Source organism: Zonotrichia albicollis, chromosome 4 (assembly GCF_047830755.1).
Source record: "Zonotrichia albicollis isolate bZonAlb1 chromosome 4, bZonAlb1.hap1, whole genome shotgun sequence".
In the NCBI taxonomy this organism is placed as follows: domain Eukaryota; kingdom Metazoa; phylum Chordata; class Aves; order Passeriformes; family Passerellidae; genus Zonotrichia; species Zonotrichia albicollis.
In genome coordinates this window covers 37971821-37992796 of record NC_133822.1, presented here as the reverse complement: position 1 = coordinate 37992796, position 20976 = coordinate 37971821, and the positions used below count along the sequence as shown (strand labels likewise).

Sequence of the window (20976 nt, the reverse complement as noted above, 5' to 3'; positions counted from 1 at the left end):
TACAACTGAGTAATTACTTGTTAGCAATTATTCAGATGATTCACAAAAAACCTGTGAAGTAAATCACTTTGCATAAGCTTTTATAATTCCATTAATGTCTCATCAGAAATTATCTGATCTCCTTCATCCAATCTTCTTGTAGAAAAAAAAGAAAAAATATACCAAGACACTTTTAAAAGCACCTCTCATTCTTGGAGTTATTTAGTACCAACGTTTATTCTGCTTCAATATTAAAAAAAAAAACTCAAAACACTAAGGCTTTGACAGGAGAAATATAAAATTTTTTAAAAATGCAACTGTGGGCTAGTTTTGATTCTTACATACTCCACAATCACTTGACCTTAAAGGACAATTTTATTCCTTACAGGTTTTATTTAGATACCCATTTTCCCCAGGGAATACTTCATACTAGTGTGTCAGATACTTGAACAGAGCAATCTTCAAAATGATTTTCATTGTGAAACTTACTCATAATCTGAGAACTCTTTAAAGAAAATGATCACATACAACTCAAATGGTGCTGATTAATTCCTCTTGATTGTGCAAATGTGTTAGTTTTTATTATGTATGCACAAGAGTTGTCTGACTTCAACAAAGCTTCAGCAGAGCTTTAATTGTACAATGTCTGTAGAATTAGCATTTAGAGTTATAATACATTTGCAAAAATAATTTAAAACAAACTGAAATGGTCAACTCAAATTCTGTGAGTTTATTTTATTAATCCAAATCCTACTGAAAGCTGAAGAGATCTTTCTGAGACATAACACAAGATTTAATATCAAATCTTAATAAAGGTAACGATTTAGAATTTTTCCAGAAAATGCATTATTGCTCATTTATCTCTAAAATACATGTATACTTTCATAAAGCACCACAGCAATTTCAGTTTGAATTTTGGAAGATGTTCTGTTACAGAATATTAAAATGCAATATGATGCATGAAGCTACTAATAAAAAAAGAAGAGAGTGAAAGTTTTTTATTTCTGTTTAAAAAAGCATTTATTGATTCCTACATGCTCATCAGAACATTACTAAGATGTTCACACAGAAGAAAGTTGGCACGAAGTCTCCACTTAAATACTACAAGTATTGATTTTCAAACATAAGGGAATTTAAGAAATACAGGGTTACAGTGAAATTTCAAATTGCTCTTTCTCCTTCTTGTCTGCTGTCTAAAGCAGTTCTGTTTTACTACTTGCAGTTTTTTAGGCTTATTCTTTCCCTAGGTGCAGCATTTAAGACAGACACAATGCTAACACCTTCTGCAAGCATTCAGATACCATACAGACTCATTCAGAATAAGAGAGATTATTATGTCTACATTGTGTTCTGCGATTTTCTCACATACTACACAAGCCAATGAAGTCAGTCACCTAGAATACACTCTGCAAAATCAGTACAAGCAAAGAGAGAAGCAGAAAAGCACACATTTTGTGTTCTTTGGCTGGCTAAAGGAATTGGATAACTTTCACAAAACCAAAGTGACACAGAAGCAGAATACACAAAACTGAAAATAAGCAAAAACCTACTTATTTTGCTACTAGCAGAATATTCAAAGTCCATCCAAACAATTTTGGTCATTCACTTTCAGGAAGGAAATGGCCCATTCTAGCCCAATAAAGGTGTTACATTGCTTTACCTAAAAGAAATCAGATCCCTTGAGAGGACAACATTCCTCACCAATCAGGCATGTCTGACTGGCTTAAAACCAGGTCAATATGCAGGGTAAATACTTCGGTAGGATGCATATCAGTTGTATTAGACGAGGTAGGATATCATTGTTTACATCAGTACCAGCTGATTCCTGACATTCATACAATTAGGATGCTATTCTTTGTACAACCATTCTCCATATGAGCTTTAGAATGACTTCCTAATTATGAGATGAAAACAATTGTCACAAAACTCACTGCAATTTTCCTCTACTGAAATCTTAGTATGTTTACATCTATTGATTCAGATAAGCAAAAGCAAAGGTCTAAGTTCATGCAGAACATTAACTAATGACACAACTGAAAACAATTTCTGCCATACCAAACACTTCAAAACCTCTTACTGTTTTCTTTATGGAAAATATTGAGTAAGATGCAAACTGGGACTTTTTAAGTTGAACTACGTGTTATCATTAATAAACTTAAGAGTTAATATCAATTGAGGTGAAGACCGTCATATTCAGTGTGGCTACTTATCAGACCAGAAAAGTTTATAAGTTTGCTTTCATGCTTCTTACACAAATAAACAAAACTGTTTTTCACAGAAAGGCATGGATCATGCAAACACACAGAAGAGACAGACTGCTCATTAACTAGAAAGCGAATTTCAATGAGACTGGTGTCCAAAACTAAAAAACACCTGAAAACACCCTTACACAAGTCTGAGTTAGTAATACCTGATCTCTGTATGCACCTCCCATCCAAAAAACCCAAGACTGAAACCCCTGCCATGGAGATGATCCCCTCAAAACCAGAGAAAGTATTACAGTAAGCCCAGGGCAATCTAGATTCCTACTGGAAATCTTTAACACCATTGTTTCATACACATGTTCACCAAGTCTGAGAAAAAAAGAAGGAATTCTGAAGGATATCTGCAATCATCACAGCAGAGCACTGAACAGAACATTTTGCAATAAAAAGGTGCTGTTCAACAAGAATTCTCTCACCACTGAAAATACGTAACAAATGAAGATTCAACACAAGTTCCAGTTCAATGAGGAAGGCCTTTACAGTACAAGTGAGTGATCCCAACACTACAGAGAAGACTTCTCCTAGGGATGGAGAATCTTTACTACCTCTGTAAAGGATGATGCTGGTATCCAGACACTTGTTTTCATTTTAGGGCACATATGAAACCAAGACACTCCATCAACTGCATTCAGTAAAACCTCACCTAACACAAAATGGAGATGTCACAATTTCAAGCCTCCAAATGGCAAATTCATCTCTTCAGTTTAGTTGATACAATTAGTTTCATACCCTACACCAAGCACCACATAATGTGAAGAACAACAAAAACAGATGTAGTATGTTCCTAGCCCTTCCCTCTTCATTTTCTATCACCGCCTTGAAAGCAATGCATGTTGATGATAGAGAACATTTCTAAAAAAATTTAAAAGACTGAAAAAGCAAAAAACTCATCACCACATCCTGACATGAGATAAAGACTTGTTACAAACCGAATAAAATAAGCTTTATTACCTTCACTGCTCTTAAACTGTAACACAGCAACAAAAAAACTCTTTATAAAGGTAAAAGGTAATTTGGATATCAAAACCATTTCAAAATGCAGTTTGGGTCATCTTATTCTCAGATTTTAAAGGCTCATACCTATGAAACATTTTCACTGTCTAACAAACATAGAATGATGAAGGCTCCTTCTACACCAGTGTCCATTATCAGTTCATCTAATAAAAGCACTGTGAACTGCTAAATGGAAACTGCATTGCTCAATGACACAATGCTTCCAAATTTGCAAATACAGTACCTAGATAGGAAAAAGAGTAAAAACATGATTAACAGATATTGCAGTGATCTTCATGGCAAACATTGCCAAATCAATGATGATTTGCGGAGCTGGACAAGATTTAAAGATCCCTTCCAACCTCAACTGTTCTGTGGTTTGTGGCAAAAAAATCAAAGCACTTCTCTATAACTCAAGGTACAAATTCATATCTTTGTTCAAACATAAAGGAAATAAAATATTAAAAAATGAAAATAAATCAAGATAAGAGGGTAATTCTTTCCACTACATATGTACCTCTTCCAATAAATTTTAGTCCTGCCACTAAATGCCTGCTTAGTTGAAGCAGGCAGCAGTTGCAAGAAACTATGAAAACTGCAGAACAGTAACTATTACAGTAAGAGTAAAAAGTGAAAGCGTCCTTTGGCACGCTCTCTATTACAGGAAATTCATTATGTATTTGGCTCCTTAGTCACACTCTCACAAAACTTATTAATGAAAATCCTGAATGAATACTTTTATATTTTTTGCAGAAAAGTCAAGGTCCTGAAATTTAAGCTCATGTCACTTGAATTCTGCTTTCCTGAGTAATGAGCTTCTGAAACCACTGAAACACCTGTTCTGCAGGAAGTAAAGGTATTATCTGAACATGTAATGAACAACACCCATAGCAAGGGGCTTAATAATGCTGTCTATAGGCATCAAAAACACTCTTTGAATATATGGATTATGAGCATCAAGCTCAACTTGCAAGCCACATACCACTGGATATATCCCATAAGCTTTCCAGAAGTGATAAAATCTGTCATAATCATTTGACAGAGCCTTGTTGAGTAAACATTATCACAACAGACAAGAGAGGAATCACAAACATGACAAAGTACTTATTTCTAATCTATTCAGCTGCTCATTTGAAAAACTGGACAACAACCGGGGCATCTTAGGCTTAGTTCTCAGATACATTTGAGAGTTAACCTGTAGCACAGAGACTAGAGCTCACTTCTCATACGGCTTGCTACATACATATCCCTGCAGGAAACAAGCTGCTAAATCCAGCTATTCCAAGCACACTGCTGATTAGAAACCTGACTCAAGGCTGATGACATCTTCTCCTTGCATTTCCATTCACACGGTGCTCTGTCATTTTCATGCAAAGAAATTTCTTTGTCAGCATTCCCTGCTACATAACTCATGAGCAGGGCAGAGCAGAAAAATTATTCTACTACTGCTCCATACATCACATTTAGCAGATAGATATCAAAGGATTTGGAATGAGAATTATGTTCTCCATACGCATCAACAACAGATTAGTCAAATGACAATCTGTCACTTCATTTTGTTTGATTCTCTATAAACACTTTTAAGATATACTACACTAAAGTGGAATAGAACATTTTGTAAGAAAAAAAAAAGTATTTCAGATTGTATTTTTTAAGATATAAAAGTAAGCTGTGAAGAATTAGCAACGCTATGGTGTTATGACAGATCAAGTACCTAACAGGTTTTTGCCTCTCTTGAGAAAATGGGAGAAACCTGATGCGGCTTTTTAAAACTGTATGCATCAGATTGTGTACTTTCTGTGATTTCTCCATCTTTCAAGCACACGACATTGACAGCTAAGAAATTTACAGGAGGCTTGTTTGTTTTGTTTTAGGCCGCGAGGCACCTTAGACATTATTTTAGTCAACCAGAAAACCACGAACTTATTTTCACCTCTCCTTTCTGTGGCCCGGCCTCACCTGCTGGGTGTCTCAAGAGCTCGGAATTGCCGAGCTGAGCGCAAGGACACTCAGGCCGAGCTGCCCCAGCCCGGCCAGCAGCGCACCGCGGCGGCTCTGCTCGCCCCCGCCGCCCGGGAATCACGGGGGTCGCGGTCTGCCCCGCTTCTCTGCCCCCCGCACGCCTCGGGCAGCGGGGGCGGGCACCGTCAGCCCGGCGGTGACTCACTCGGCGACTCCCTCCTGCGCCAGGCAGGAGACCGAGCCCCCTCCCCGCCTGCGCCGCCGGGCACCGGCCGAAGGAGCCGGGGCCAGGGGCCAGCTAAGCGGCTGTGGCCGCCGGACAGCCCCACACGAGCGCCCAGCCACCTCCTCCGCCTCCAAATCACTACGAGGAGGCGTCTTCGGTTCCCCCTTCTGCGCGCAGAATGACCCGGTGCCCCCGCCCAGCGCCCAGACCCGGGGGTCGCTCACCGGGACAGGGACCCGCAGTCGCCCCCTCCCCGCAGCGCCTCAGCTGCCCGGTGCACCGCGCCCCACTGACCTGGAGAGATGCTTCAGGATCTGCTTCTTGATAATCCCCGCCATGGTGTCTGCCTGCCCGCGCCCCTCACGACGACCAGCCGGGACCGGGAACGCGCCTCATCCCTGCGCCCGCCCCTGCCCGAGGTGGGGAGAGCGCCGGGAGCGGAGCCGCTATCCCCACTCGCGCTTACTCGACACTCGGCGCCATCTTGGCCGCAGCATCGCCTGGTGACGGGGGCGAGACGGGGCGGGACGGGCCCGGGGCCCCCGCCCCGCGCGGAGAGCGGCGGCTCCGTGCGGGCAGAGCGGCGCGGGGAACGGGGGCACGGCCCGGGAACGGGGACAGGGACAGGCGCACGGGCACTCGTGGCGCCATGGGCAAGGGAGGTGGCCCCTCCGCCCTTCGCTTGTTCACAGACCCCCTGCCCGCCTGCTCAGCATCTCCGTCTCCATTCAGCGCCCAAAGCCTCTGCCCACCTCAGCCCCACCGCCCACATTTCCCCCGCTCTCTTTCGCCAGCTGTTTCTTTCATCCCTCTTCAGCCTTCCCATCTCCAGATTCTGGAAGCTGTCTCTGCATCCCCGCCTGTGGCTCCATCCCTCTCCCGCCTGTGGAGCGTGTCCCAGCACCATCACACCTTTGCCTGGGCCTGACCGCGGCCAAGCACAAAGATAGGAGAGCTGCAGCTTCTACAGCACCACAGAAAAGACACTAGGCTGGATAAGATAAAGAGCTTACCGGCAGAAACTTACAATGCTATGGCAAGAAATTTACATTTACACACACACACACATATTTATATTTTATACCCGAATTGCTCAAACCCAGAGACTTGTAAAATCAGGTTGTTCCCCAGATGCTTACATTTTGCTGGGTATCTGTGACAAGTTTATAGCCTATGAGTTATTTTACTTTTGAGAGAACAGCCTCTCATGCTGTAGCAAAATCTCCAAGTCAGTTAAGAAATTAATGTCTCGTGTTAGTTTTGTTCATCCAAACATGGTTTTGTAACCCTTTTCCTCTGGCACTTCCTCATTCATAAAAGGCACCTTGAAGTATTTCAGTGGTGGGTAACCAAGTATCCTAAAAACATTACCTGGAATAAGAAAAAAAAGAAAAAGAAAAAATTATCAGTCAGAAAACGAAAAAGTTTCAGATGTGACCTCCATACACAAGATGGGCCTCTGTAATAGAGACTGAGCTGCAGAGGAAAGACATCAGATACTATTTTCTCTGCTTCTCATATACATAACATTAATAATTTACAAGTGATGAACGAAAACTCCAAGGACCTTTAAGTCAGAAATATGAAGCAGTATAGAAAAAATAGGTCAGGAGATGAACATTTTCAATTGATTTTTCCAGGCATTTAAAAATCAGTCAGTTGTGTAATACTGACCTCATTATATTCTTAAGGAGATTTATAATGTAGGAATGAGCTATGTATGAAGCTGTTATGAAGCTAACACTTTTATGCCTGTTTTATGTTCAGTTTTCTCAATTAGGAAAAAGTCTACCAGTATAATGGAGAAACAATACTCATCATCATGATGGGTCAGCTTCTCATTAAGAGAGAAAATACAAGGGGCAAGGAAAGCAGGGCCATGCCATATGTTCTCTTTCAAGTGTCCTACAAGCATAGCTCTGGAAGAACAGGGGAAGTCCTGACGCTCTTCACTGATGTCAGAACTGAAGACCAGAAATATTTCTGTCCAGCAGGATTGATTTGAGTTGTGACCTCATGTTGCACCCCCATGTTCTGGAGCATACTGTGAGGAGGAACAGAGGAAAATGCACAGATTAACACCCACCAGACACCACACCCTCCTCCCCCAGAAGGGAATTAGAAGGGAAACAATGTTCATTTCAGACCTTCCCAGTCACCATGGACCTGCATGATGATCCTCACACTATGTCTGGCTCTTGCTAATCCCACCAGTCCTGATCCTGATTGTGACCTGAGGATTGTTTTATGTGCTTGATGTTCCACCTGCTTCATTGTCCTGTTTGCTTGATAACCTGGGCTCTGGGCTTCACCCCCACGCCTGTCTGCCTTGCTCCCTGGCTGGGGGTGGTGGGACAGGCCCTGGCTAGGAAGGCCCTACCCTGCTGGCCACAGTAGCCCTCCCAGCTCCTGGGTTCTCTCCCTCTCAGAGCAGATGGCCCTCATGTCACTAAAAAAGCACCCCACTTGTGAGCATATCCAGGATGCTGAAAGGATCTCAAAGAAAAAAATTGTCTTGTATTTGCCATAGGTATTCTTAGGGCCTATATGCAAACACAATAGAATTTGTGAATTCAACAGAACACTCAAGAAGCCGTGGATGTGGAATTTTCCACCAGGCAGTCATCTCAACCAGCACCCCGCCCTTCACCATCACTCAAACATGGGTACATGGAGCACTGTTCATTGATGCAAAGTCCAGGATAACAGCCCTCTGTGGCAAAGAGTGTGGTAACTTCTTCCTCAAGGTAATCTTTCTTTGGATGCTCCAAACAAACTGGAAATTCTGTACTTGGCACCACTCAGTCATTCTGAGGCTGTTTGTTCCCACAGACTGGAGCACCTGTGCTTTGTAGAGAGTGTGCACAGTGAGTTTGACTCTCTCACAGTTTCATGTGTTCATGGGGATTTCTTAACTGTAAAAACTGGAATGGAGTTGAGAGGAAAAAACACAAAACCAACTAGAGCTCAAGCAACTTCAGAAACATGAAGGTCACAGAATTTTTAAAAAAACAATTTTTAAAAAATCATTTCCCCCATTAAATAAGGCAGTAGGAGATGTATGAGAACAAACTAAATTTGAGCTAAGTTTCAGTGAGTGCTTTGTATAGTACTTGCAGAATGAGAAATCTGGCATACCTTCTTATAGATACTGCAAAAGATAATGGTCTGTCTTCAAATGCAGATGTACAAGCTTAAGTACTCTGATTAGTACCATTATTCAAAGAACATCACAAAATATCAATTCTCACTATTGTAAGGGGCAATGTACAAGGTTTGCTACCACATGGATTTTGAAATTCCTATTTATGTGACACACTGTGTCACACTGTGTCCTTGCTATGTGGCTGACTTGGTCTGTGCTACCTTCTCCAACAAACAGCAGAAAGTCTTATCACAAGTGCCATTGGAATATATGGGTGAATGTGTAAACAATTTCAAAAAATATGTATGAATTGCCCTCAAGTAGCAGTGACAGTAAATACACCAACTTTAGTTTGAAGACATTTGAAATATTTATGTATATCAACCACTTCATGTAAATCTAAGTAAACTCTTAAAAGCCTGGCACTTGTCCTACATCCTAGGACAAAAAAAAAAAAGGAAAAAAGCAAAAGTAACTCCTAACAAGTCATTGGATGATAAGAGATGAAGCTTCATAGAGCTGGAGCTAATATTTAGAAGGCAAACATTAATTTACTAAAATCTAGCTTTCACTTTTATATTCACAAGGCAAAAGTTAGCAATAGATATTAGGACTTTTTGAATCTGGACAATTATTTGAATAACTTTATATTAGTAAAAGGATAAAGTTATGCAGTTTTAAGAGTAGTATTTTATGTTTCTCTGTAACACTGAATACCTAATAAATTTGTCACTATTCTATGCTTTGTGTATTTTGGATTTTAATTACAAACCCAAAAATTTACTATGAGTATACCTGTCAGCAGGCAAAGAAGGAAAACAACCTAGAGCATTCTTTAAAAAGCACCCAGGAGCCCCTGAACTTGAAAAACAGGCTTTTGATAATTCCTGTGACCTCTTCTCAAGAATCAAATAATGTATCTGCTACGGTCAGGATTAAGGAAGCTGTCCTTAAGACACACTTCCTTCACAAGCACATAAAGAGGATTTGTCTAAAAGCAGATTGCCATGTGTTCCAATGAACATCCCGGCTCGTGGAAAGACATTTTTTATTTGCTAGGGAGAAGAGTCATCATACAGAGTAAGTTATTTTTAAGTTCACGAAAGTCAATTACACACAAATAGAGAACTGTAATGCTCTTCTGGTTTTACTGGAATACAACAAAGGAATTAGTGATGGCAAATAAAACATATAAATAGAGGAAAAATTCATCTCCAAGACAAGTGCAAGGTGCTGCACCTGAGATACATACCCACAGAGCACAGTGCAGGCTCAGAGCTGTGTGTTATAGAAAGAGCCTTGTGGAAAAGGGCCTGGGGGTCTGCATGGACATCAGGCTGAACTGCCCTTAGCAGAGCCCCACTGCAGCAAGCAGATCCTGGGTTGCACCCTCAGGGGCATTGCTAGCAGGGACAGAAACTTGATCATCCCACCCTGCTTGGTGCATTTCAGGCCACACCTGCAGTACTGTGTCCAGTTCTGCTCCCACCAGTTCCAAAAAAATTGTGGACAACTGGAGAGCATCCAAACTAAGGCCATAAAGGTGATCAAAGACTCAAGAACACACACTGAAGAAGGACTGAAGGACTTGTTTTTTTTCTGGAGAAGCTCAGGGGGACCTTATCACAGTATTGTGGTACTTACAGAGTGGCTACAATGATGGAGGCTCTCTCCTCACAAGACGACAAAAAACAAGGGTTAAGTTGTACCAGCAGAGCTTTTGTCTTGATATAAGGAACTTTTGCCCACTGAGAATAACCAATCACTGCAAAAATCATTCCTCAGGGAGCTCCTATTGCAGGTTTTCAAGATGGTGTTGGACAGGGTGTTAGATTGTCTCATCATGGTTCCCTTTACTATGGAAGGTTGGACCAGATGATCTTTCAGCACCCTTCCACCTGGTGCTGTTCTATGGTTCCATGATTCTACAAAGGTGTGTGCTGCTATACTACACAGACTTCAATAACACAAAAACTGGTCAGCAACAGTGAATTCCAATAGCACTGTTTTCCATACTATTTATAATAGAAGTGTTAATTATGCATGCTTTGAAAGACTTTCTACATGAAGGAAAGTTGTAGGCAGCTGGGGGCTGGTCTCCTCCCAGACAACCAGGGACAGGATGCAAGGACTTACTCTTAAACTGCACCAGAACTTGTTGTTATTGTTTCACAGAAATGGTGATTGGACATTGGAATGGACTGCCCAGGGAGGCGGTGGAGTCACCGCCCCTGAAGGTGTTTAAAGAAAGGCCATGCATTAGTGCCATGGTGTTCAGTCATAGGTTGAACTCAGTGATCTCAGGTCTTTTCCAACCGAATTGATTCTGTGATTCTGTAACAGTAAAACAATGATGATGGAATTTAGAGTTGTCTCCCTTTCCACTGTGTCACATTCTTACTCAGCCCAGGCCCGTGTTGCTGCGCACTTCTCAATGCCATCGTCACTCAGCACCTTTATTCCGAGGCGCGGCGCTCCCGCACCGCAGCATCCCGAGCCGGCAAGGTCACCCGAGGCAGTGTGTACCTTTAAACCACCGCCACACCGGGCTCTCGCCCCGCCCACCCCCGCCTCGTCCGCAGCCGTCGGTGCCGCCCCCGCGGGGCTGACGGAGGCGGGGAGCCGTGCTCCGGGCCGGGCGCTGTCCGCGGTGACGCCACGTCACCGCCCCGCCCACCGTGTGACGAGCGCTGCCGGGTCACGCCCGGCCAATGGCTCCCGCCAGCGTCACGGGCAGGGCGCGCGCCCCGCGGCAGAGGCGGAGCGCTGCCGGCACTCCCGCGTCCCGCGGCCACGCGCGCGCTGCTCCTCCGCTCTATGGTCACCGTACAGATCCACGGCGGTGGCGGATCTATACTGGGACGGCGGCGGCCGTGGCGCCGTGGGGAACATGGCGACGCTGGTGCTGGATAACGGCGCCTACAACGCCAAGATCGGCTACAGCCACGCGAACGTCAGGTGAGAGGCCGGGCCGGGGCGGGGCGGGCGTTGGGCGTCCCCTCATGGCTTCGCCGCCGCCGCTCTCCGCCGGCCCCGCGCCCCACAGTCACTCACCGGCGCGCGGGCGCGCAGCGCGCTTGCGCACGCCGCGGAGAGGCGCGGCCTGGCCCCGCCCCGCCCCGCCCCTGCGCCGCGCTGCGCACTGAGACCCTCTGTGTCACAGCGCGTCCCCCGCTGTCACACCGTGCCGCGCCGTGTCACACTCTGTCACTCCGTGCCCCTCTGTGTCACACCGTGTCCCTGTGTCACACCGTGCCCCGCCGTGTCACATCGTGCACCTGTGTGTCACACTGTCCACCTGTGTGTCACACCGTGCCCCTCTGTGTCACACCATGCCACACCGGCCGGGGTGGGGGGAGAGCCCCTGGCGCTCTTCCTGCTTGCAGGCGGTGGCGGAGGTGGGGGTGGTACTTGGTTTTCCAAAAAGTGTCTTGTCTGTACTGGAGTTGTCAGAAATTAAAGATTTCCCTCACGACTGGCTCCAGCTAATGGACTAAGGCCAAAATACATCAGCGAAAATATTATTAAAAGTAGACTGTTTATGAAAGTGGCTTAAAGAAAGTGAATGTGTCTCATACCATGTTTAATAGGAAACTTCCCAATCTTTTCCAGCGTTATTCCCAACTGTCAATTCAGGTCAAAGACTGCACGCTTGAAAACGTTTACGGCAAATCAACTGGATGAAATTAAGGATCCCTCTGGTCTTTTTTATATTCTTCCCTTTCAGAAAGTAAGATATCTTCAGTTTAACATTAAAGCCCAGTGTAAATTGTTCTAAGGAATAGTTTTCATACTGTATGTCTCAACTGCAAGGTTATATGTGGTATCATACAAGAATCAGTCAGCAGTGTGAAGTTTAACAGTCATAGAAGTGTTTAGGTTGAAACACTTTATGATCATCAAGTCCAAAAGTTAACCTTGCACTGTCCATGTCCCCAAGTACCACATCTGCACATCTAAATACCTCCAGGGGTGGTGACACAGCCAGTTCCCTGGGCAGCCTCTGCCAGTGGTTGATGGCCCTGCTGGTGAGAAAATATTTCTAGTCTAAAATTCTTTGGTGCAGCTTAAGGCCATTCTCTCTGGTCCTGTCACTTGTTATCTGGGAGAAGAGACAAAACCACCACATCACTACAACCTCTTCTGAGGTCACTGCAGAGAGCAGTAAGGTCCCACTTGAGCCTCCATTTCTGTAGACAGCCTCCCTCAGCTGGTCCTCACAGGATTTGTTCTCTGAACACCTCACCAGCTTTGTGGCCCTTCTGTGGACTTGCTTCAGTCCTTCAATGCCTTTCTTGTTGGGAGGGAGCCAAAACTGAAAGTAGGATTCAAGGGATGGCCTCACCAGTGCCTGGTGCATGAGGGCAATCCCTGCCCTGGTCCTGCTGGCTGATATTGCTGATACAGGCCAGGGTACTCTTGGCCTTCTTGGCCACCTTCTGGGCACTGCTGGCTCATGCTCAGTGGCTGCCAACCAGCACCCCCAGGTCCTTTTCCCCTGGGCAGTGTCCCAGCTATTCTGCCCCAAGCCAGCAGTGCTGCATGGGTTTTTGTGATCCAAGTGCAGGACCTTACCCTTGGCCTTGCTGAACATGATAAGATTGTCCTCAGTCCATCAATCCAGCCCATCCAGAAATCTTTACAGAGCTTTTCTACCCTCCAGCAGATCAAGCACCCAACTTAGTGCCTTCTGTGAATTTACTGAGGGTACACCTGATTCCCTTGCCCACATTGTTGATAACAGGGACCCCAATACTGAGCTCTGGGGAACACCACTGGTGATGGGATACCAAGTGGATGTAGCACCATTCAGCACCACTCTCTGGACTGGACATCCAGCCAGTCTTTTACCCAGTAAAGAGTTCATCCACCCAAGGCATGAGCAGCCAGCTTCTCCAGAGAATGCTGTGAGAACTGCTGTCAAAGACTTTCCTGACTTTGGTAAAGTCCACGTAGACAGCATTCACATCCATTCCCTTCTCCACTCAGTGGGGCACTTGTCACAGAAGAACAAGTTTGTCAAGCTGTAATCAACCCATGCTGACTGGAACTGATCACTTGTATGTCCCCTACATGCTGGGTGGTGGCACTCCAGGTAATCAGCTCCATAATTTGCTTCCCTGGCACTGAGGAAGACGGACAAACTTCTGCCAAAAACAATACTGTACATTGTTTTTGAAGTGCAGCAATCAATGTATCAATGGGGAATATTTGTAACACACCTTAATCCTATGTAGCATTTACTCCTTAGCCTAAAAATGTAAATTTAGACATTTTAACTCTCATTTTTTTATATTACCAGTCTCAATTGTTGACTTTTTTTAAAGTATGATTTTATTTTTTCTAAATAATGTAAATTTGTTTCTAAATTCCTACAGGGTTACTTGGTGAACTGGGATGTTCAGAGACAGGTTTGGGATTATCTCTTTGGAAAAGAAATGTATCAAGTAAGAGTCTTTTCTTAACTACATATTTTGTGTAGATTAAATACTGACTAATGGAATTAACAAATATTAAATAGAACAAGTGATCTTACTGTTCTTTTTGAAAGTGGCTTCAATTAGAAATCACAGGGATTTAAAATTTTTGCAAACGTTTTTGAGTTCTGGTGTAGAATTTTGAAAATTATTTAAATTTTTTAGTCTTGTAGGTATGTACTCAGTATAGCTCACATAAGAAATTCATATCAATATAATTAAGAGGTCAAGTTAATAAAAAATAATCACAGGCAGATACAATGTAGTTAAGAGATCAAGAAATAGTAAATGTAAAAGGGAGGGATGAGCTGGGTCAGTAGGCCAAAATACATACACATTTAGTAATCATCTTTGGCTAGCCATTTTCTACCTCTGAATAACTTAAATGTATAAAATATAAATATCTGATACTTAATTTTTTTCATATCACACAAGCTGAATTTAGCACAGGAAGTGTATTAGGGATTTCTTTTAATTTTTTTCTTTTTAAAATGTTGCGTTTTCTGGAAATTCTTGAGTTTTTTCCAACACCTGCATACTGAGAATGAAAGTAATCCCTCAAATCAACTTGGTCTCTGTACATTTTTATATTTAAAATATAAAGTGCTGGCTTTTGATACATAAATTCCATTTTTGTTTTGGAACTGTATTCAATGTAATTATGGTTTTGGAACTGTATTCAATGTAATTATGGTTTTGAGAATTTGTTTTTAATTCTTCTTCACAAGTGAAGTCTACAGAGAGATACAGCTGGTGATTTTTTTAGGGCCATATCCAGTTATGATTGAAGTAACCGTATTAAGTCCTCTCTAACAGTGTTTTAGATACTGGTGAACATGGAAAATCCAGGATCCTTTGCTGGCCTCAGCAGAGGCCACTAGGAGTTTTATTATTGATTCCTCACTGTACAGGGCTTTGGTTATTAGACAAGTAAGCTGTGGTGCAAGTGCTGAGCTGTCAAGGAGACTTATTTTTCTGTAGCTGACAGGATTAGTGTAAAGTATTTTACATTAAAAATGGAGTGTTCCTTTGTGGTATCTCTTTAAAATGTTGAATTACAATTTGTAAGGATGGGAACAGAATCAGGATATGAAAGTGTTGCCTTCTATTATGCTTTTTACCCATTAATTAGATAAATTTGTGTCACTGATCATGAAGCCTTTAAAAAAGCCAAAACATTCTAAGTTTAGCTTCTACAAACAGATGTGCCAAGTGGTAATCATGACTTCAGATTTACATGATCTTCCACTGCTGCAAAAGATGATAATGGATTTTTAATTAATTTTTGACTTTTATGTACTGACCATCTTAATGTGTTTTTTATAGGTGGATTTTGTAGATACCAATATAATTATTACCGAACCTTATTTTAACTTCACTTCAATACAAGAATCTATGAATGAAATTCTATTTGAAGAATATCAATTTCAAGCTGTTCTTCGAGTAAATGGTGAGTATGTCTCCTTCCAGTTTGCATTTATGTATTTTGAAGCTTAACTCTTTAAATAAATGAATTAGCAAGCACGCATGCACACACACATATATATATACATAGTAAAAACTATTACTTCAGTTGCTTCCTGGCTCTTGAATAAAAGTGGATTAAACATTTTAAAAATTGTACGTTTTACAAATTCTAGCTGTACTCTTGTATTACTTCCTAAAGAGTGTCATGGTATATAAGGACAGGAAATTTGAGGAGAGTAAGGATGACAGAAATAACAGGTGGATTTTGAAACAGGATAACATTTGAAGAATTCTACCAAAACTTTGCATGAAGTCTTTGATAGCTTTCCTTTTTTAGGGGTGCAGGATTGGTTTTTTGTTTGGTTTTGTTATGTGTTAGCAAATAAAATACAGCATTATGATTATGAAATGTATTGTGTCTCAAAGGGAATGTGTGAAAAACCATACTACCCTTCAGACAGGTAACTGGACACAGGATAGTCCTTTTGATAAGTTTGGTAAGTATGTAGCATGATCAGTGTGATTAGACTTTAGAGGAAATGGAACATGGACTGGAATTCCTGAAAAAGATTAAATAGGACCATATATAACACTTAATTTTACCCACTGCCAAAATGAATTAATGCAGTGGCTGTATTACTATGTATTGAGGTCTTGAAAGTCTGTCAAAGGCATTTAAAATATGAAGCAAGTACACCTTCATATCACTGTGAATTCTAAATGTTCATATAAAAATGGAATTCAATTTTTTTTTATTTCAGCTGGAGCTCTTAGTGCACACAGGTATTTCCGGGATAATCCATCTGAGCTGTGTTGTATCATCGTGGATAGCGGATACTCTTTTACCCACATTGTACCTTACTGCAGAAGTAAAAAGAAAAAAGAGGCAATCATCAGGTATGCTGCAGTATATATTTTCTAGAAGAACTGTTTGCTGTGCCTGAAGTTAATGACAGAATTTCTCATGTTACTCTCTTTCTGTAGGATTAATGTTGGAGGGAAACTCTTAACCAACCATCTAAAGGAGATCATCTCTTACAGGTAAAGCATCTTAATTTTCACTCTGAAACTTGGTATGAAATGAGCTAAAAGTTTATGGGGTATTCTTACTGGTTTTGTGAATTTTAGATTAATTGCTGTTTAAAGGAGAAGGGAATTTTTTGTCTGTTATAATCTGCTAGCTACCATCTTGACCTTAAGATCAAGATGAATTAGGATTGAAGAATTAGGCTGTTGTTTTTCAAAGTGCCAGTGTTTTTGAAGTTGTTGAGGTTACCTGTGTGTTCACAATTATACAAGTCTTGACATATTTTCTGAGTAGATCATCAGTCAGTTTGCTGACTGATTATATCAATACTGCAAAATAAAATGCAGTAGGATCAACCTTTCATTGGGATCCTTCAGCTTGGAAGTGTATCTAGGTAAAGGTCTTTACCAAAGAGCTACTGGCAGGATTACAGCTGTGCTTGTTAGCAAGACAGTGGGCAAATGCAGGTTGATGGATTTACTGAACTGTGAAACGGGACAATATTAAGCGCCAGTAGGCCAGGAATGCTTTTGTAAATTGAATGCAAGTTTAGATATTGAGACAGGAGCTTCCTGCGGCTGAAAAACAATGGTTGCTCAGTTCCAGAGCAAAACTGGACAGGAAAGGGAACACTTAATTATTCTCAAACTTATGTGGTTTTGGTTTTTGTTGTTCACAGGCAGCTACATGTTATGGATGAAACACATGTAATTAACCAAGTGAAAGAAGATGTGTGTTATGTTTCTCAAGACTTTTACAAAGACATGGACATTGCCAAGTATGTATGCAATGGTACTAAATGGAGAGTAATCTGTTTGTACAAACAAAACTATACTCTTAATCAGAAAACTTTCCAGTTAAGTTGAAGAAGTCTTGTTAGTATAAAATAGCTGGAACTTAGAACTTGTTTTTTATTCTGTTGAATTTTACATTATTTTTCAGATTGAAAGGAGAGGAAAATACTGTAATGGTAGATTATGTTTTGCCAGACTTCAGCACAATCAAAAAAGGATTTTGTAAGGTAATAATAATTCTAAAGTTTTTTGGCTGTTTCCTGCACAAGTCTAGTGGAGAGGTTAAAAATACTCCCTTTTTTATAATACTGTACTGAAGCATCTTTCTTGCTATGCATTAATTGGTAAAGTTTCTCCTCAGTAAATTGGGATGACAACAAAATACTGTTTTTTCAGCATAGCATTTTATATTCTATTATTTAACAGCTGTAGCTGTCTCTGTTTGTGCTCTGTCATATAACTTACTCATATCATTATTAAGATTTTGAACATTAAGTTAGGAAATGTTTTCTCTGCTTTGATGTTTTTTTTTGTTTCTCTGAATTACATTTAAACACCCAAATAAGGCTGAAAGTTCAATGTTATAGAAGAGCCTGAAATATCAGTGAAGACAGTTTAACGGTTTTATCTCATTTACTGAGCCAGCCATAGTTTTGAAAGCAGTCCTATACTTCAAGGCTACTCTCATGCCTACCTAGTTTTATTTTGCTTTGGGCAAAACTGCAGTTGGTAAGAGCAAAGTCACTTCAGATTTAATACTGGAGTATGCATTATTCTTAAAAGAGTTGCTGATAGATAATATGACAATGGCAGCATACACTGCCTACCTCTGCAAGACATGAAATGGATCAGCTGAATTTTCTAGGATGTGATTTCTTTTCTTAAGCAGTGGATACTATTCATGTCTTTAATTTAGCCAAGGGAAGAGATGGTGTTAAGTGGAAAATACAAGACCGGTGAACAAATACTTCGTCTAACAAATGAAAGATTTGCAGTTCCAGAAATACTTTTCCATCCTTCGGATATTGGTATTCAAGAGATGGGAATTCCTGAAGCCATTGTTTATTCTATTCAGAATTTACCTGAAGGTATATCCTGAAAGTGTTTTGAAAAGGACAGGGGAGTGGGACAGGGAGGGATGTTGTAATGGCTTGGTTTCATTTGGTGTGAAACTGACCAAAAGTCAGTAATTTAAGCATCAAAGAGTAAAACCTTTCTGACTGCTGTTTGTCAGAAGTAATACTAAGGCTTTCATTTCATAGATTATGTATAGATAATTATTATTACAAAGAAGATTTTCATAGGTTTTATGATGCCATGTTAAGTATGGCAGCATTTAGGCTATTAACGACTCTTCAAAAGCCTGTGTCATTTAAAATCACTCTTGAAAGGGGAATTGTGTTGGCAAATGTGAAATTTAATAAATACAAGAAAACAGTAGTTATCAAAGCCAAATTCTGAAATCAGAGAGAACATAGGGTGATTGATCACCTTCTCATATTTCCATTTAACTGATATGCTGATTAGATAATAAATTTTTTGTACGCATATTTATTACTTCTGTTTAAATTCATAACAAAATTGGAAATATTACCACCTTTAATCTTTAGATATATGTTCCATCTCTTAACTACATATTTACTTAATTATTTTACAGAAATGCAGCCTCATTTCTTCAAGAACATAGTTCTGACTGGGGGAAACACCCTTTTTCCAGGCTTCAGAGATCGGGTTTATTCTGAAGTTAGATGTCTTACGCCAACTGACTATGATGTTTCCGTTGTTCTTCCTGAAAAGTAAGTCCTAAACTAATACATAGAAGGGGCTTTATCTTTCTAGCAGAGCAAACAATAAAGTAGGGTTTCTTTTGCTGATTAAGAAGGTAGATTGAGTAAAGGCATTAATTTAAATATTAAGTGAACAAAAACTGTGCAAGAGAATGTTTTAAATCAGAGTATTTTCAGACAAACAAAATAAACTAAAGATCACCTGCTTGCTCTGTACTTTACCTAATAAAGTTACGGAAGTGTTTTTAGGGTCAGCCTTTTTACTGCAAACAGATAATTAAGGCTGTATTGTAACTATGTAAGATTAGAACTGAGTCTTTTACTTAGAATTTTCAGCATCTGAAAGCTGCCAAGTCATAATTAATAAACCACTTCAGAGGTTAGGGAGGGGTAACATCTTTGCAGAAGGAGTGGAGACAAAATAAGTACATTTTGAATATACCAAAAAAGTCTACTTTTAAAAAAGCATTTTTAAGGAGTATTTTTAAATCCTATTAAAGAATTATTATCTGTGCAAAGTAAATATAAAGCATATCCATGTTGTTCCCTCTTCACACCTGCATTCAAACAGGCCCCTTTTTAAAACCCAAGTCAGCTAGCCCTGCTAAAGTTTCAGACTTCGTCTCGTAACTTCTCTGGAGCTGGATGGTTTGATTTAGCAATCAAAAATGTAGTTTAAATAGGTATGGCTAAATAAAAGTCTTGGAAATCATCACTGCATATTTCTATTTTAAATGAATCTATCGAGGAGTAATAATAACTTTCATTTTCCAGCCCTATCACTTATTCTTGGGAAGGTGGGAAGCTCATTTCTGAAAATGATGATTTTGAAGACATGATAGTAACTAGAGAAGACTATGAAGAACATGGACACAATATCTGTGAAGAAAAATTTGATATATAGGTGGCATAGTTGGATATGTTGTTATTCCATTGATTTACTTAGAATGGAATTCTTTGAACTACAACCTCTTTTCCATCAGCTAGGATTGTGTTTTAGCTTTCCTGTATTGAATTGGGTTGAGAAAAAAAGTTAAGAGTTTAGAAATAAAGTTTTACAAGCGTAATACTATGAAGTAATATGTTCACTGTAATTTCATTATGTTTTTATCTTTTCTGATGGCTTCATTGTATTTTTATTGCAGAACACCTCAGTGCATGAGGCAATAAAAATGTCAAGTGCTTGTATTGGTGTGATGCTAATACATAGTGAGAAGAAATTTTTTTTTTTTTTCAAAATGAGTATTATTCTACCTCACATATTCCACTGAAAGGGCATTAAATGTATCTTAGAAGGAGCCTTTCCTGCAAAGAAATACATGAGTTTTATTTTTGGTTATTTTAGTCAGTAGCTATGAGGGAAATATACTTGAAATGTGACCGCTGCTATTGACAATATGCTTAGGTTTTGAGAAAAGAGTAATTTGAACAATTCATTTTTCTAAACGGTTTTTAATTTAGTAGGTTGTGTAGTTTTTTGTTTGGTTTTCATTTTAAACAATGCCTGAGCAAATAAGCTTCCTGCCACTCCCATCTTTCTGATAAGAAGTTGCCACGAAGGTGATGAACAAAGCTTGCAGCTGTGTCCTGAGTGATGACCCATCTGTGTCCTCTCCAGGCATCCTAGATAAACACAAACACCCCAGAACTTGTTATTTCTGGCATCAGAAGCTGTTACTTTGCTATCAGTTGTGCAGCATGGCATGCAGGAGGGAGAAGAGCCTGGCCTAAGAGGCAGAAGGCTGGGAGGGCCAGGCTAGATGGGGGTGCCCCACCTGGCCTGCCTGCTTGCCAAGACAGAGACAGGCACTCAGACAGGGTGGAAAATGGACACTGGAGCGTCCTGTTGTGTCTC

General features: G+C 40.8%; 2 protein-coding genes across 3 annotated transcripts in view; one reads left to right on the top strand and one right to left on the bottom strand.

Annotated features, from left to right (window-relative positions):
• BLTP3B (bridge-like lipid transfer protein family member 3B) overlaps nucleotides 1-5978 on the bottom strand; it is a 48928-nt gene extending 42950 nt beyond the window's left edge. Inside the window, exon 1 of one of the 2 annotated variants that reach the window (XM_014272306.3) lies at nucleotides 5719-5978. Coding sequence is in view for 1 of the 2 variants with exons in the window: in XM_005480713.4 (XP_005480770.2) it covers nucleotides 5719-5762 (44 nt within the window). In the remaining variant the exon portion in view is untranslated. The remainder of the gene's footprint in view (nucleotides 1-5718) is intronic. The other variant, XM_005480713.4, reaches the window with a different exon arrangement.
• Nucleotides 5979-11249: 5271 nt separating this feature from the next.
• Nucleotides 11250-20309, top strand: ACTR6 (actin related protein 6). The gene is made up of 11 exons (XM_005480715.4): nucleotides 11250-11527; nucleotides 12182-12299; nucleotides 13948-14016; nucleotides 15373-15496; nucleotides 16275-16410; nucleotides 16498-16554; nucleotides 17220-17318; nucleotides 17483-17561; nucleotides 18251-18422; nucleotides 18992-19130; nucleotides 19896-20309. Exons 1-11 carry the CDS (start codon nucleotides 11460-11462, stop codon nucleotides 20023-20025), a joined length of 1191 nt encoding a protein of 396 aa, XP_005480772.1. The 5' UTR covers nucleotides 11250-11459; the 3' UTR covers nucleotides 20026-20309.
• The last annotated feature ends 667 nt before the right edge of the window (nucleotides 20310-20976 follow it).